We start from the raw sequence: 17720 nt of genomic DNA, 5'->3' as shown, positions 1-17720 counted from the left end.
ATTGAATTATATGTAGTCATGCTTTGGTTATATTGAAATATTATTTTCATTTCCTATTAATGAATGTTAGTGGCTTATGAAAATATAAATGGCATGTTTCATTGCAAAATTTTCTTATAAAGAAAATAATTGAATTTGTGTGTTTAAAATGTTTCCTGTAAAATTTAAGTTTTGTGAGGTATTCTTACAAGCCCCATGATGAAAACCTTTTCACTTTGTTTACACAGCAATTGGCAAACTTTCCCTGTAAAGAGCCAGAGAGTAGATATGTTAGATTTTATGAACTATATGATTCTGTCTCAACTACTCAACTTTGTCATTGTAGAGTGGAAACAGCCTCAGACGATACGTAAATGAATAAGCTTGGTTGTGTTTCAATAAAACTTTATTTATGGACACTAAATTTGAATTTCAATTGCATATAATTTTCACATATCATGAAATATTATCCTTCTTTTGATTTTTTTTAAACATTTAAAAATGTAGAAAACATTCTTAGCTCGTGGACCATACAAAAATAGGAAATAGGCTGGATGTGGTCAGTGGCCTGTAATCTGAGAACCTCGTGTTAGCCAAACATTTTCCAAATTTATTTGAACATTGTAATATTGACTTACACCTACTTCTTACACATTTGAGAAGTCTAAATAAAGCTGGAAAATTAACCAAACCAATTATCTCTTTCAATTTCTAGTTTCTAAAACTAGTAGTGACATTTAGCTTTGTATGTTTAAATATCTAAGCTGGCACTTACAAATGTGAACTGGCTTTTTTAGCACTCTCCATATAGCCATATTGCTGATGTCTTCTTTCTTTTGGTCTTTTTAGAGTAAAAAAGGAACTAGTAATTACTAAAAGCAAATTATGGAGTCCCTGGATGGCACAGTGGTTAAGTGCTGGACTACTACCTGGAAGGTTGGTCGTTCAAACCCCGCCCCAGAATTGCCTTGAAAGTAAGGCATCGTAATCTGCTTCCAGAAGGTCACAGTCTTGTCACAGCAGTTCTATTCTGCACACATAGGTTTGCCATGAGTCAGAATTGACGCAACAACAGCATATATGTATCAGCCTCTGGGCTAGGAACTTAATGTATATTGTCTCTTTTAATATTTATTACAAGCCTGTGAGTTGAGTATTAGTCTACCAAGTTTACAGATGAAAAAAATGGAAACCTACAAACATTAAATAACTTCCTCAAGGAATTTTTAAATAAATAACAGTATGTCTAGACAATAGAATATGATGCTGTAAAGAATAATTAATGTCATGGGAAAAAGGTTAATGATTTAATTATTAAATAAAATGCAGTATGTACAAAATGATCTATACTTACTCCTTTACTCATCTGTGAAGTAGAAATAATAATAGCACCTCCCTCATTGGTTTGGCATATGAGAATTAAATGAGAACACGTAAAGCACTTAACCTGGGCATAGCACATAGTAAGCATTCATTAAATGTTGGTATTACTATCATTTTAGAAGTCTCTGCATGGTACAAACCACTAAGCACTCAACTACTAGCCAAAAGATTGGTGGTTTGAACCCAACCAGAAGTGCCTGAGGTGACCTGTTTTTGAAAGGTCGCAGCCTTGAACACCCCATAGATCAGTTATGCTCTGCACACATGGGGCCACCATGGGTTGGAATTGACTTGATGGCAAATAACAACAAAACTACTATTATTAATATTATCTTGTACAAGCATATAGAAAAAAACTGTAGGGAAATACTTAAAATGTTAACAATTGTTAGCTCTAGGTGGTAAGATGAATAGGTCATTTTTATTTTCTTATTTAAACTTCATATTTTGCTTATTTTATGACAAATATTATTGTATAATAAGGAATGATAAAAATAGTAAAAATTTGTCTAGCATATAAAAAAGCCAGTAATCAAACTTAAGTGCAGCTGATTCAGCAGCTCAAAACTTTTTCCATCTTACTACATTATATTTTTGGGTTTCACAGTGCTGTGAAAATGAAAAAATATTATCTCTTGGATACTTGGACACTTTGGTTAAATTCATTTTTAAAATCTTTTAAAAAATCTGAATTGGCTGGACAATCACTTTAATATTTCATCTAGCCACTCACCGGAGAAACTGAAAAATAATCTTGCAGTTGCTTCTTAAACAGGTTAAAATAATTAGGGTTTTGTGTTATGACAGGCCTCTCGATTGCCAGGAAAGTCAGTTGTTGGATATTTCACTAACAGGCAATTGTATATTGAGGATATATAGAAGTCAGGATAAGTAAATAGTCTGTTCTCTCATATTTTTCTCAGGATGCCACAAAACTCTGTTTTCTAAATAAGTTAATACATCTGACTCAGATTTAGTATCTTGATTTCAGAGAGAAAACTTAATGAAATATACTGATTATTAGAATTTATGGAGAGTTCACCAGTAGTCTGCTTCAATTCTAATTCATTCATCCAAACACATTTTCCCTCATTTATGAGCTGAGGGTAGCATTGAACAAATACTTAATCTCTTGTGCCTCAGTTTCCTCATCTGTAAAATTGGTTTGACTACGGAACCTACTGTTAAGTCCTAATTTGAATGGATCTTAGAAACAAGATCCAAGGCGGTATCTTGTCCCAAATGAGATTTCCTGAAGTGCTCTTGCTTAATCTGACTTTCTGCAAAGGGTTATGGGATTTGAGAATGTATTGAAGATACTGAAGTCAACTTCTACTTTTTTTTTATTATTTATTAAATATTACTTAACTTTTATTGTAGTTTGCTTTCTTTCTCTGAAATTTTATAACACCTTTGGACAATGCATAATTCCTGATTTTCAGTACTGTTAGTATGGCTTGAATTTTTTAAAACTTATATCTCAAAATATATTTTCTCCTTTCTAGCTATATGACAGATTCTTATGCATAAAGATATTATTTTCTATTTCTCTTTTTACCCTCAGCACTTAATCAAATTTGCTAAAATTATAGGTCAATTAACAAAGGAATGTTAAAGGAAGTTAGAAATTCGTATATAATAATTCAAAATGGATAATTTATATATTTTTCTTTTAGATAATAATGAAGAAGCTAAAATAATTTCTTGGCTAAGTTGGAAGTACAGTCTATTAGTCTGAAAATAGCTGTGACATTTTACTTCACCCTTCAGCATCCAAATGGATTATTATGACACCCGGCTTTTAAACTTCATAATTGGTATGGAGCTGGGTTTGCAAACTCATATACTATTTTACTACTTCTGGTATAGAGCTAATTTAGTAAATTTTCTTATTATCCACAGCCACCTTAATTCATTAATAAATCTAATGCTTTTATTCAAAGTATTGCTGGATTTAAGCCTCAGATAAATATGCTGAAACTAAAGCATTGAATTCATTTTATTGTTTTATAGCTCCCCTTCCAAATGAGCCTTGTGTGGTTGAGTCACTCTATCTCCAAGTATTATTTACAGACACGTTTTTAATATGAGCTATTTTTTATATATACAGTGATATTTTAAATGGTTAAATAGGCTGACCCTCACTCCCCATCACACTTATAACTTATTTAGGTAAAATGTGCTGAAAGAAGAATTGTCTGAGAAGAGTTTTTGTAACTGTCGCAGTCATCTAATGCATTTTCTATGAAAAATCTGACAATATTCCATTAAATCTGCATTTCCTGTTGAACCGGAATCTCTGTACAGTAACTATTTTTTTCTCTGTATTATTATTTTGTATTGCATTTATTAGAGTACCAGGCACACACTGGTGAATAATATACTCTGTATGAATTTTTGTTCTATTTCTTGCCATGGCTTTAAATTACATTGTGACATTAAGGGAAGTGAAAGTCTTATCAATTGAGTAGTATATATATGTATTGAGCTTTGATCAAAATTTTAAAGTGAATTGATTGTATTATGTGTTAAGAAAATGTTAGGAAGACAAATCCCATTTCCCTATGAAAGGAGAATTTTGGCTGAGAAGCATTTTTCTTCCTAACCGAATGGAAAATAAAATGCTAAGTTTCTGTCTGCCTTACTCAGAAAGCAGAAAATGTAGAATACTATAAAATCATGTTTCGTATTATAAATGCTTGTTTTGTATTTAGCAATCAGAAATACAAGTCACCTCTTTTTTCTTTTTTCTTGGTATAGTGCCTCATGCCAATTAGGAGTCCCTGGTTGACGCAAAAAGTTAAGCGCTCAACTACTAGCCAAAAGGTTGGCAATCTGAACCCACCCAGAGGTGCCTGTAAAGAAAGCTCCATAAGTCCGAACGAAATCCAGTGCAACTGGCTTGGTTTTGAATTTTGATCTGCCAGTTGATGTGAATAATGGTGATTTCAGTACAATATTCCATTTCAAAATCTTTTGAATAACCAAAGCAAGATGATATTATATTGAATGTAGTTTTGATTTATTGCTAAGATATTTTATTAAAGACTGCTCCTAGTCTATGTAGACCTATCTTACCACAGATATGTCTAGGTGATAGCAGAGATTTTTTTTTTTCTCTCTCCTTTCCCACAGTTGCCTCAGGGGATTTTCCTTTCATCTTGTAATGGCCGCAGATGTTGTCTTGGCCTTCTCTTCCCCCAAACTCTGGTGTCTAGAAAACTCCCTTCCCAATCCTGGTTTTGTTTGGCCTTTTTGCCCAGGGCACAGTAGACTGAATGGAATGAGAAAATGCAATGATAAACCCTTCTGCCTACTCCCTTCCCACCATGACCATGGCACTGGTCTCTTTGACTATTTCCATCACGTTATCTCACTCAGTCATCTTCTCATCCCAAGGCCCAGCGGTTACCAGATGTTCAAATACTATTTCTTAATGAAGAAATAAGATTTGGTACATAGTGAATGCAAGTTTTACCCTAAACTAATTCCCTAAATACCCTATTTGGATGTTTGTGATTCTGTAACATCTACGCAGACATCTCTAATATCTAAATGCAAATGTCTGTAGTCCTTAGGACCAGCTCCGGGATTAACAAAGGGAGGTCCACTTGGACCGCATTAACAATAACAAATTTAAAGATTGGCTATAGTTTTTTTTTTTTTTTTATAGGTGAAAAAGAGCAAAATCAATGCTCCACTCATGTACCAGTAAATAGAATGCCAACTGTCATCATTATTTATTTTAGACTACTTGAGATTGGTAATATCTCCCTTGTTTGTTATTTTTGCCTTCATATATTTTACTTTTAGATTCCCTGAAAGATAAGAAAAAGGGTAAAGTTGAGGCTGTGATGAAAGTCTATTTTGTTAGAAGCCTGGAACAGGATTTCTCAACAGGGGCATTATTGACCTTAACCCAGAAACCCAGTGCCATCGAGTCAATTCCGACCCATAGTGACCCTGTAGGACAGAGTAGAACTGCCCATAGAGTTCCCAAGGAGCACCTGGCAGATTCGAACTGCCGACCCTTTGGTTAGCAGCCATGGCACTTAACCACTACGCCACCAGGGTTTCCTATTGACCCTTAGTATTAGGTAATTCTTTACTGTGGAGGCTGCCCTAGGCATTGTAAGATATTTACATCACTGTACTACACTGAAACCCTAATGTATAACCAAAAATGTCTCCAGGCATTGCAATGTTTCTTAGTGACAAAATTACCACCAGTAGAGAATAACTGACTTAAAACCAAAACCAAACCTGTTGCTGTCCAGTTGATTCTGACTCATGGTGACCCTATAGCGATAACTGGCTTAGAAGGAGAGAATTTCGTTTTAAAAAATAAATAATGGTAGTAAAAAGGAAACAGAGACCGGTCTTTGAGAATTTGCCTGGGACTCAGATATATCCCCAGAATTTCACATCTCTTTATCCTTCAATCTGACGGAAACTTCTATCACAATATCCAGGCACAGGGATCAAGAAAGTTCTGTGATTTCCAAGCATGAAGTCTTGTTCTGCAGAGTCGAGCAAAGGAAGCATTTTACTTAGAATCAGTTCTATATACACGGTGGCTAGATTGAGTTAGTAACATACATTCTTGTCTGACCTAGGAAATAAACGAGGAATTGTGGCATAGGTTCTATGGAAAAGTACATTCAGAGTTCCAAATACTTTCCATAAATATCTACGCATTGCATCCTATTGTACATATTCAGGGTTTTAGAAGACTATTTGATAATTTAATTATCTTTAATTCTTAACATGTTAATGATTCTGATTGTTTTGAAAGTGGGAAGAAATATAAAATATTTGTCTCACTAAGTTTGATATACCTAACTTTTAGTGCCTACTATTTTTTTTTTATATATGAGGAGGAAACCCTGGTGGCATAGTGATTAAGTGCTACTTCTGCTAAAAAAGAGGTCAGCAGCTCGAATCCACCTGGTGCTTCTTGGAAACCCTGTAGAGCAGTTAAGGATGTTATTAATCAGGATAGCTTAACTGCTAACAAACTATATCAAAAACCTCAGTAGTTTAACACTATAAAAGTTTGGAAACCCTGGTGGCATAGTGGTTAATTGGGTTAGCAGTTCGAATCCACCAGGATGCTCCTTGGAAACTCTATGGGGCAGTTCGACTCCACCCTGTAGGGTCGCTTATGAGTCAGAATCAACTTGACAGCAAGGAGGTTTTTTTTTGTCTTTGTTTATATCTACATATACATATATATATATGAGGAAAAACATGCTGCTTTTTGATTATTCTATGCCCCAACTTCATTGTCTTTTTCTTCTGGACAACTTGAATAGAGATAGCCAAATATGCATTAGTAATCTCCATTTTTGTCTGCTTTCACTCTTAATTCCCGATATGTGTGTGTGTGTGTGTTAGGTGTCATCGAGTCTATTTTTGACTCATAGTGACCCCATGTGACAGAGTAGTACTGCCCTATGTGATTTTCTAGGCTGTAATCTTTATGGGAGCAGATCACCAGGTCTTTCTCCCAAGGAGCCGCTGGGTGGGTTCCAACAGCCCAGAGCTTAACCATTGCACACCAGGGATATCTATATCTAGCTATCTGTCTGTCTGCCTATCTATCTATTTATTATCTCTCTCCGTCTCACTCTCTCTACCCATCTGTTGTTGTTGTGTGCTGTCTAGTCTGTTCTGACTCTGTCGATAGTGACCCTGTAGCACATAGTAGAACTGCCCCTACAGGGTTTCCTAGGCTGTAATATTTGCAGAAGTGCATCACCAGGTCTTTTCTCCCACGGAGCACCTGGTGGGTTTGAACTGCCGACCTTTCCATTAGCAATTGAGTGCTTAACCACTGTGTCACCAGGACTCCTTCATATAGATAGATTAGATAGATGATAGATAGACAGATAGATAGATACACGATAGACAGATAGATAGATAGATATAGATAGATAGATAGATGATAGATATATAGATAGATGTGCAATTTGACATTGTAGTATCTTAAAAAATATTTTATCTTAAAATTTAAGATTAAAAAAAAGATTTAAAGTGTTATTTTATTCTCTAATGCTATGTGCATAGTAGTTACTCAATGAAAGTTTGTTGAAGGGATATTTGATTGTATGACTGTTGCATTTGTAATTACTCATGACCACCTCATCGTAATTCTGTATAGTTGATTTTTTGTATTAAAAGTAATTTTAGTGGAGAAATATTTTTTAAGTTCCTAACTGACAATGGAGTTAAAGCGAAAAGTCCCGTATTTAATTTTTCACTATCATTTTAGAGTGAATATGGAAAAGCATCTGTGAGGCTAACACGTTATTGAATAATTTTACTTAGCATGTAAATCTGCTTATTTAATTTTCTGCTAAGGATATTCTAAAAAGACGAAAAAGAAATAATGCGGTAGCTGGAGAGGAACAATCAGGTGTGTACATATCTTTTAGGTGAAGTGAGTCTCATTAATACCATCTTCAACAATGTCAGAGAAGATTAAAAGCATTCTTGACTTCCCTGTTATCCAAACATTATAATAATTATTTTTCCAATGTATTTTAGTAGCTAAATAATTATGTTGGTAGTGTACATGCAATAAAATTGACTGGTTGAAGCAGGTGAAAAAATATGGTGAGATAGAGAAGTATTTGAATAACAATATTCTTAACTACTGTACCAAATTCAGTAATGTTCCTGAATAACTACTAAAAACACTATGCCCTTTTCTACATTAAATAACAACAACAGTATATTTATTAATATTGCCAATAACTTGTATTCACCTAGTACATTTTTAGTTTTCAAAGTTTTTACTCTTTCTCTTGTTTGTTATAACCTCATGAGAAATATGAGGCAGATATGTACATTGCAGTATTACAATTAAGGGTAAAGAGGCTTAGAAAAAATGACTCATCAGAATTCACAATACCTGTTATAGTTAAGATGAAGTAATAAATTTTAAATCATAAGACTAATTGTTCCCACTATACTTTGCTGTGATAGTCATAAATGGTTTGTATTAATATTGCAGAGAGAAAAATGAATTTAAGGAATTAGATAAAAATGTATACAGTAGTATTATAATAATTACTTTCTTCTGTATCTATATTAATAATTTTCAAACATTTAATGAATATAAGCTATTTTGAAATAAACAGAAGTGTCCTATGTACACAAAGCAGAATATTTCCACAAGAACCTTAAAATATATTCAGTATTATGAACTCATTAAGTTATTAAAAACACAGATATAAGTAAGAACAGAATGTGCATGAGAAATGCCATAAATATATGCTACATAATTACAGATGCAGTGTAATATATATTTAGTGTAGTATACATTTAGAATGAGTAGTAGATAATTTCTTCTGAGTAATGTTTCAAATTACTTTTAATTCAATTTCCAGTCACTAAAATATAGTAAGAGATGATTGTGTGAAATAAGTTATTAACGTGGAAAGTCATAGTTTAGATACTAAGAGCACTTTCTCTTTTGTTATGAGCCACTCTTGAAGATAGACAAACTAGTTAAGTCAATTCAAAGCACAACCATTATCTTATGTAATTTTCAGCACATATTTGATTTTTAAATTCCTTAAGTGTTATTGACTGTGGTGTGTTTTACTCAGAAGCAAAATTTGAGGTACCCTATTTAACATTGTGTAAGGCAGTATTTTTAGTTTTTATTTATTCATTATGCCTACTTAAAATGGAGAACTGGTAAATTACCTTGCTATATGTGGTGAAATAAATAACTGACTCAAATCTTTCTGGTCATGTAATCTACTCAAGAAGCTGCCTAGATTTTAAGACATGTATGCTTATGCTTATTTTAAGATATGTATGCTTTAAAAAAAAATTTTTTTTTCTTTATGCTTAGGTATGAATGGTAAGTACTGTACATCTAAGCCATGACTTGATCAAATCCTGCCTTATGGGCTTTCATATCTGCCTTCAAACTGAACAATGACTGTACGTTTTTCCAGTTAACCTGACTTTCCAAATTTAAAGTGGTGTCAGTGAAATCTGAGTGTTAATTACATCATTCTTGTAATTATACAAATATTTAAAAAGTGTATTTAATTTATAATGTAATAGAAAAGTTATGAACTTTGAATTCTTTAATCCAGGCAATTCCATTTTATAACCAATTAATAATAAATGACCTTCAATTGCAAACAACTATGGTATTCCTATTCAGCCTCCTAGCAGGTAGTCCACCTGTTGGCCACTCCTTCCAGAGTGTCTGGAAAGGACCGCACCTGGAACCACCATATATGTTAATTTTATCCTTTGCTGCCAATCTCTTTGTCTCTACTCCCTTAATATTACAGGCTCTGTAAATTTTAAAACATGTTTATCACCTCAAGAAGAAACCCCATACCCTTTAGCTCTCACCCTCTATCTCCCACTCACTCCCCCAGCCCTAAGCAACCACTAATCTTCTTTCTGTCACTATACATTTCCCTGTTCTGTACATTTCATATGAATGGAATTATACAATATGTGGTCTTTGATGAATGGGTTTTTCATTTAGCCTAATAATTTCAAGTTCCATCCATGTTGTAGCAGGTATCAGTACATTATTCCTGTTTTTTGGCTGAGTAATAGTCTTTTTTTTTAATAGTCTACTGTATGGATGGATATACCATACTTTGTTCATGTATCATTTGATGGAAATTTGGGTTGTTTCCACCTTTTGGCAATTACAGTAGCCCCCTCTTTCCTCAGTTTCAGTTACTCATCATCAACTGGGGTTTGAAAATGTTAAATGAGTGTGTAGCCTGATGAAATCTCATGCTGTCCTGCTCGGTCATTCACATAACTTTTATTACAGTATATTGTTATAATCATTCTATTTTACTATTGTTGCTAATATTTTACTATGCCTAATTTCTGAATTAAACTTTATCATCAGTATGTATGTATAGGACAAAACGTAGTATATATAGGGTTCGGTACTATCTGCAGTTTCAGGCATCCACGGGAGGTCTTGGCATATTCTCTGCAGACAAAGGAGAGCTACTTGTGTATATAATCTTGCTACCAACATTTGTGTACAAGTATTTTTTGTGGACATATGTTTTCATTTCTCTTGGGTATGTATACCTAGAACTAGAATTGCTGGGTCACGTGGCAACTCTGTGACGGCCCTGGTGGCGCAGTGGTTAAGAGCTACAGGCGAGTTATGGCTGCCTGTAAAGGTTGACAGTTAGAATCCACAAGCTGCTCCTTGGAAACCCTATGGGGCAGTTCTACTCTGCCCTATAACGTTATTGCTTTTATGGCAACTCTATGTTTAACCATTTGAGGAACTGTGAAACTGTTAGAAAATGGAATATTTTGTTTAGACCCAATTCTAATGTTAAATTCTTTATTTACTTCCAATTACTAGTTTTGCATGAGTCTATGACCAAATAAAATCTATTTGCACTATAGATCAGTGATTCAAGATTGCTAAATTGCTTTAGTTTTAACAAATATTTATTTTTCATCTTTCCTATTTGTGTGTGTGTGTGTGTGTATGTATATGTGTTTCCCACAATAGGCCAGGGACGCTGTTTATAAATCATACATGACTTTTTGTATCATCCACATTTCCCATGACACTGCTAGCCACAGAGGAGGCACTCAGTAAATGTTTGTCGATTGAAAGAATAGACACTCAATCAGAGCCATATTATAAAATCAGTACAGTTTTCAAAATCCTAAACTTGCTACAAAGTAGACTTTAAACATGATGAAGCATATTATAGGTGTAGAAGATTTATTACCTAAATTCAGTAATGAATTCTCATTACTTTTGAACTTGTTCAATTGACAGAATTTTTTGAAAATTACCTGGTTTAAAAGAGTTGTAAAAATTCTTCAAAATATTTAGGAATAGCTGACCCAAGAAGTTAAAAGGACATTGTTTAGGACATTAGGGAAGATGTAAAAAAAAAAAAAGTTTGGAACCAGTCAGACTTGGATATGAAACCTAGCTTTATTTTTTCACCCTATGAAGCAGTGTGAGATTATTTATGAAGGCACTAATTTTCAGATACATAACATGGAAATTAACTGGTCTTCCTTGTAGGAGTATGGATATTATCCTGTCACTGGCAGGATAGATCTTGAAATGTTCTTTTTGACGATGAATCTGACACCATTCCTCTAACATCATTCCTCTTCAAGCTGTCATTCCTGGCATAGTAGATTATATGATTGTCTGATTCAAAATGGCCAATACCAGTCCATTTCAGCTCACTAATGCCTAGGATATCAATGTTTATGCATTCCATTTCATTTCTGGCGATTTCCAATTTTCCTAGATTCATACTTTGTACATTCCAAGTTCTGATTATTAATGGATGTTTGCAGCTGTTTCTTCTCATTTTGAATAGTGCCAAGGAAGACCAGTTAGTACAAGTTAATAATACGACTATTATTTAAATTTACCCGCCAACCACTAAGGCCAAAGATGAAAAAATAGAAGATTTTTATCAGCAGCTTCAGTCTGAAATAGATCGAACATATAATCAGGATGCATTGATAATTACTGGTGATTGGATTGCAAAAGTTAGAAACAAAGAAGAAGGATCAGAAGTTGGAAAATATGGCCTTGGTGGCAGAAATAACGCTGGAGGTTGAATGATAGAATTTTTCAAATCCAGTGACTTCTGGGTTGCAAATACCTTCTTTCACCACCATAAACAGTGACATGGACCTCACTAGATGGAACATACAGGAATCAAATTGACTACATCTGTGGAAAGAGACTACAGAAAAGCTCAATATCATCAGTCAGAACAAGGCTGGAGCCAACTGTGGAAAAGACCATCAATTGCTCATATGCAAGTTCAAGCTGAAACTGAAGAAAATCAGAGAAAGTCCACAAGAGCCAAAATATGACCATGAGTATATCCCACCTGAATTTAGAAACCATCTCAAGAATAGATTTGACACATGGAACACTAGTGACCGAAGACCAGATGAGTTGTGGAATGACGTCAAGGACATAATACATGAAGAAAGCAAGAGGTCATTGAAAAGACAGAAAACAAAGAGAAGACCAAGATGGATGTTAGAGGAGACTCTGAAACTTGCCTATGAATGTCAAGCAGCTAAAGCAAAAGGAAGAAATGATGAAGTAAAAGAACTGAAGATTTCAAAGAGTGGCTGGAGAAGACAAAGTACAGTTTTACAATAACATGTGCAAAGAACTGGAGAAAGAAAACCAAAAGGGAAGAACATGCTCAGCATTTCTCAAGCTGAAAGAACTGAAGAAAAAATTCAAGCCTCATGTTGCAATAGTGAAGGGTTCTATGGGGAAAATATTAAATGACGCAGGAAGCATCAAAAGACAATGGAAGGAATGCACAGTCATTATACCAAAAAGAATTAGTCGATGTTCAACCATTTCAAGAGGTAGCATATGATCAGGAAATGGTGGTACTGAAGGAAGAAGTCCAAGCTGCTCTGAAGGCATTGGTGAAAAACAAGGCTCCAGAAATTGAAAGAATATCAATTGAGATGTTTCAACAAACAGATGCAGCGCTGGAGGTGCTCACTCGTCTATGCCAAGAAATTTGAAAGACAGCTTCCTGGCCGACTGACTGGAAAAGATCCATATTTATGCCTATTCCCAAGAAAGGCAATGCAACCGAATGCAGAAATTGTAGAACAGAACAATATCATTAATATCACACGCAAGCAAAATTTTGCTGAAGATCATTCAAAAACGGCTGCAGCAATATATTGACAGGGAACTGCCAGAAATTCAGACTGGTTTCAGAAAAGGCCGTGGAACCAGGGATTTCATTGTTAATGTCAAATGGATCCTGGGTGAAAGCAGAGAATACTACAAGGGTGTTTACCTGTGTTTTATTGACTATGCAAAGGCATTCGACTGTGTGGATCAGAACAAATTATGGATAGCGTTGCGAAGAATGGGAATTCCAGAACACTTAATTGTGCTCATGAGGAAACTTTACATAGATCAAGAGGCAGTTGTTAGGCCAGAACAAGGGGATACTGATTGGTTTAAAGTCAGGAAAGGTGTGCGTCAGGGTTGTATCCTTTTACTACGCCTATTCAATCTGTATGCCGGGCAAATATTCTGAGAAGCTGGACTGTATGAAGAAGAACAGGGCATCAGGAGTGGAGAAAGTCTCGTTAACAACCTGCGTTATGCAGGTGACACAACCTTGCTTGTTGAAAGTGAAAAAGACTTGAAGCACTTACTAATGAAGATCAAAGACCACAGCCCTCACATGGATTGCACCTTGACATAAAGAAAACAAAAATCCTTATAACTGGACCAATGAGCAACATCATGGTAAACAGAAAAGACTGAAGTTGTCCAGGATTTCATTTTACTTGGATCCACAATCAACAGCCATGGAAGCAGCAGTCAAGAAATCAAATCACACATTGCAATGGGTAGATCTGCTGCAAAGGACCGCTTTAAAGTGTTGAAAAGCAAAGATGTTACCTTGAAGACTAAGGTGTGTGCGCCTGACCCAAGCCATGGTATTTTCAATCGCATCATATGCATGGGAAGGCTGGACAATGAATTAGGAAGACTGAAGAAGAATTGATGCCTTGGAACTGTGGTGTTTTGAAGAGTATTGAATATACCATGGAATGCCGAAAGAATGAACAAATCTGTCTTGGAGGAAGTACAGCCAGAATGCTGCTTGGAAGCAAGGATGGCGAGACTGCATCTTACATACTTTGGACATGTTGTCAGGAGGGACATCATGCTTGGCAAAGTACGAGGTAACGGAAAAGAGGAAGACCCTTAACAAGGTGGATTGACACAGTGGCTGCAACAATGAGCTCAAGCATAGCAACGATTGTAAGGATGGTGCAGGACTGGGCAGTGTTTTGTTCTGTTGTGTGTAGGGTCACTATGAGTCGGAACCGACTCAATGGCACCTAACAACAACAACAACATGGAAATAATATTCTTGTTTGTCTTGAGGACTAGAGATAACACATGTAGACGTGCAAAGAGAACCTCTGGCACAGAGTAAGGTAGTTAGTGTTAGTATAAAAGAAATCCTTTTGTATGATAGAATAGTAATAATGCCACTTCCCCAACACTTCTATGAACCCGACCACAATTAATACACTTTCTTTTTTGGAAGGATCGAGTTCTTTTGTACTGTGGCCTCTCCAAGATTGGTAGTTTTCAGCTCACTTGGATAATGTAGCACTAATGGTCTTTACAGAGGGCCCTTCTAATGTCCCTGATCTGTTTCCAAGTTGTCTTCACAGCTGTAGTGTAGGGCTAAAGAATTTATAGGTCATGTTTCATCCTTAGCTATAGATTTGGCTGTGATGTTTCCCAGCCAGAAAAGGGAGGAAGGCATAGAGTACTAATTTAAGGAGATAACAGTAAAGGAAAAGATTAATAAGAAAAAGGCACAGAAGGTAACACATTTCTAAACATTTTTCACAGTGGCTAACCATTGGGAAAAAGGCCTTCCTTCACCAGTAGTGCTCTTAGGGGCATGAGGAACTTTTTTTTTTTTAAGGTTCTATTGTTATCACATCAGTACATCGACAGGAAACTGCCAGAAATTCAAGCCAGATTCAGAAGAGGATGTGGAATGAGGGATATCATAGCTGATGTCAGATGGATCTTGGCTGAAAGCAGAGAATACCAGAAAGATGTTTTACTGACTATGCAAAGGTATTTGACTGTGTGGATCATAACATATTATGGATAACATTGTGAAGAATGGGAACTTCAGAGCATTATATTGTGCTTATGCAGAACCTGTACATAGACCAAGAGACAGTTGTTCAAACAGAACAAGAGGATACTTCATGGTTTAAAATCAGGAAAGGTGTGTGTGTCAGGGTTGTATCCTTTCAGCATATAATCCTAGACGCTGGATTATATGAAGAAAAATGTAGCATTAGGATTGGTGGAAAACTTATTAACGACCTGCGATATGCAGTTGACACAGCCTTGCTTGCTGAAAGTCAAGAGGACTTGAAGCACTTACTGATGAAGATCAAAGACTACAGCCTTCAGTATGGATTACACCTCAACATAAAGAAAACAAAAATTCTCACAACTAGACCAACAAGCAACATCAAGATAAATGGAGAAAAGATTGAAGTTGTCAAGGGTTTCATTTACTTTGATCCGCAATTAGTGCTCATGGAAGCAACAGTCACGAAATCAAAGACTGTATTGCATTGGGCAAATCTGCTGCAAAAGACACCTTTAAAGTGTTAAAAAGCAAAGATGTCACTTTGAGGACTAAGGTGCACCTGACTCAAGCCATATTTTCAGTCACCTCATATGCATGTGAAACCTGGACAGTGAATAAAAAAGACTGAAGAAGAATTGATGCTTCTGAATTATGGTTTCTGTGAAGAATATTGAGTATACCATGCATTGCTAGAAGAAGGAACAAGTCTGTCTTGGAATAAATATAGCCAGAGCACTCCTTGCAAGCAAGGTGTCACGTCTTTGTTTCAAGTACTTTGAACATGTTACCAGGATAGACCAGTCCCTGGAGAAGGATATCATGCTTGGCAGAGAGTCAGTGAAAAAGAGGAAGACCTGGACGAGATGGATTGACACCGTGGCTGCAACAAAGGGCTCAAACAAAGCAATTGTGAGGATGGTGCAGGACTGGGCAATATTTCGTTCTGTTGTACATAGGGTCCCTATGAGTTGGAATCAACTCAAGGGCACCTAACAACTACATTGTTCTAAAAGGCTAATTTATGTAAAAGTTCTTAAAGAAAAGAAAAAAAAAGTTATTTTATGATTTTCCCCCCAATTAAACCAAATGTCTAAATTATAAAATTTGTAATCTTGCTTTGTAGTGTACTAAGTTCTAGGATTGCAGACTCTGGAGCTAGATTTCTTGGTTGGGTTTGAAATCACACTCCATCACTAACTGTGTTAAACCAAAATGTCCTTTGTTTCACTTTCTTTATCTTTAAACTCCAGATAATATTACTACCTACCTTATAGAATTGTGAAGATTAAATGAGTTAATGTATATGTAAGAGCTTAGAACAGTGCTTGGCACATATTAAATGTTGATACTTATTATCTTTAATGCTGTTTATTTTTAATAAGTTTTTTTAAGTTTAACTTGATACACTAAAAATAACATAAAAATAAAGATGTCTTTAATTTTATCACAATAGCTACAGGTACTATCTAACAAGATTGATAATTTAAACAAGTATGCAGTTTTTTCTTATTTTTATCATTATTTATAAAATGCTCTGATTGAAATTAATTATAATTTTACCTACATTAAATGTATATAGTGTGACTTACTGCTTTTATGATATCCAAGTTTAAATATAGCCTATCTACATGGTATACAAAATTTGCATTTATTTCAAGTGTTTCATATTTATGACTGAAACATATCAAGGTAAGGATTTATTTAGGACAGATTTGTACTGTATACCCATAACACAGACAGTAGTTAGTATTAGTTACTTTGACGTTTTATTTGATTTTGCTTAGAAGGTATTTGTATATTATTTCCCCACTAATCAGAATATGAAAATAATTTCATTTTAAAGTACAACCTGTTTTTTTGCTGCTTAACAGTATTAAATGATGAATTGTAAACGTTGCCAAAAGATCACATTCATTTGAAAATATCACCTTAGTTAATACTGAATCATTAAATGTGAACAGTTTTACAGAGAATAATAACAACTTAGTATGGCTTTTTACATAATTATTTATAAAATTTTGCTTAATACAGTTAAATACTTAAACGTTATTGGGTACTCTTTGTTAGGAACTGGATCTAATCTTTTATGTTGTTTGGTGTTACCGATGTTTTTCTTTCACCCTTATTAATCACTTTATGACCTCAGGAGAGTCAATAACCAAAGTATAATAATTAGTTCACTTAAGATAAAGATAATGACATGGGATTAGTCACAGTTGCTGCTAAAATATAAACATTATAAATTGTAAGTGTTAAAAGATTCTAGAAGCCAGGGAAAATTTCTTTGGTCTGTGCTTCGTGAAGCCATGCTTTGAGGGTGCTACATACATAAGGTGATGAATGACTGTGACTTAACGTTCACAACAAGCTAATTACTACTCAAGGTCTTACGTCTCCATAAAGCGTATTGCATTATAATTCATTTCATATCATTTGTTCTCAGCATTTTGTAAGGAGCTATTATGAAAGACATGGACGGCATGATTTACAGTCATGATGGAAAATATGGTCTTAAAAATTCTCAAATAATAATACCCTAGAAATTATGGAGCTTTCTTGATTCTTTTACTATCAGTGTCTTTTTTTTTTGTCCAGGAAATCTGTTTTTTTTTTTTTTTTTTTAATTCCTCTAAACTACAGAGTAAATTACGGTCAAGT

The 17720-nt window shown here is 34.8% G+C and overlaps 1 protein-coding gene across 8 annotated transcripts in view; it reads left to right on the top strand.

Annotated features, from left to right (window-relative positions):
* The window catches only part of RASSF9 (Ras association domain family member 9), a 49286-nt gene that overhangs the window by 26695 nt on the left and 4871 nt on the right, over positions 1-17720 (top strand). For 5 of the 8 annotated variants that reach the window (XM_049883999.1, XM_049883998.1, XM_049883996.1 and 2 more), the window contains one exon: positions 829-915. The exons of the other annotated variants lie outside the window; for them this stretch is intronic. In XM_049883999.1, coding sequence (XP_049739956.1) covers positions 878-915 — 38 coding nt within the window. In that variant the 5' untranslated portion in view covers positions 829-877. The remainder of the gene's footprint in view (positions 1-828; positions 916-17720) is intronic. 8 annotated transcript variants of the gene reach the window in all.

The sequence above is a fragment of the Elephas maximus genome, chromosome 4 (genome assembly GCF_024166365.1).
Source record: "Elephas maximus indicus isolate mEleMax1 chromosome 4, mEleMax1 primary haplotype, whole genome shotgun sequence".
NCBI lineage: Eukaryota > Metazoa > Chordata > Mammalia > Proboscidea > Elephantidae > Elephas > Elephas maximus.
Note: the sequence above shows the minus strand (reverse complement) of the source record. Positions and strands in the feature narration are given on the sequence as shown.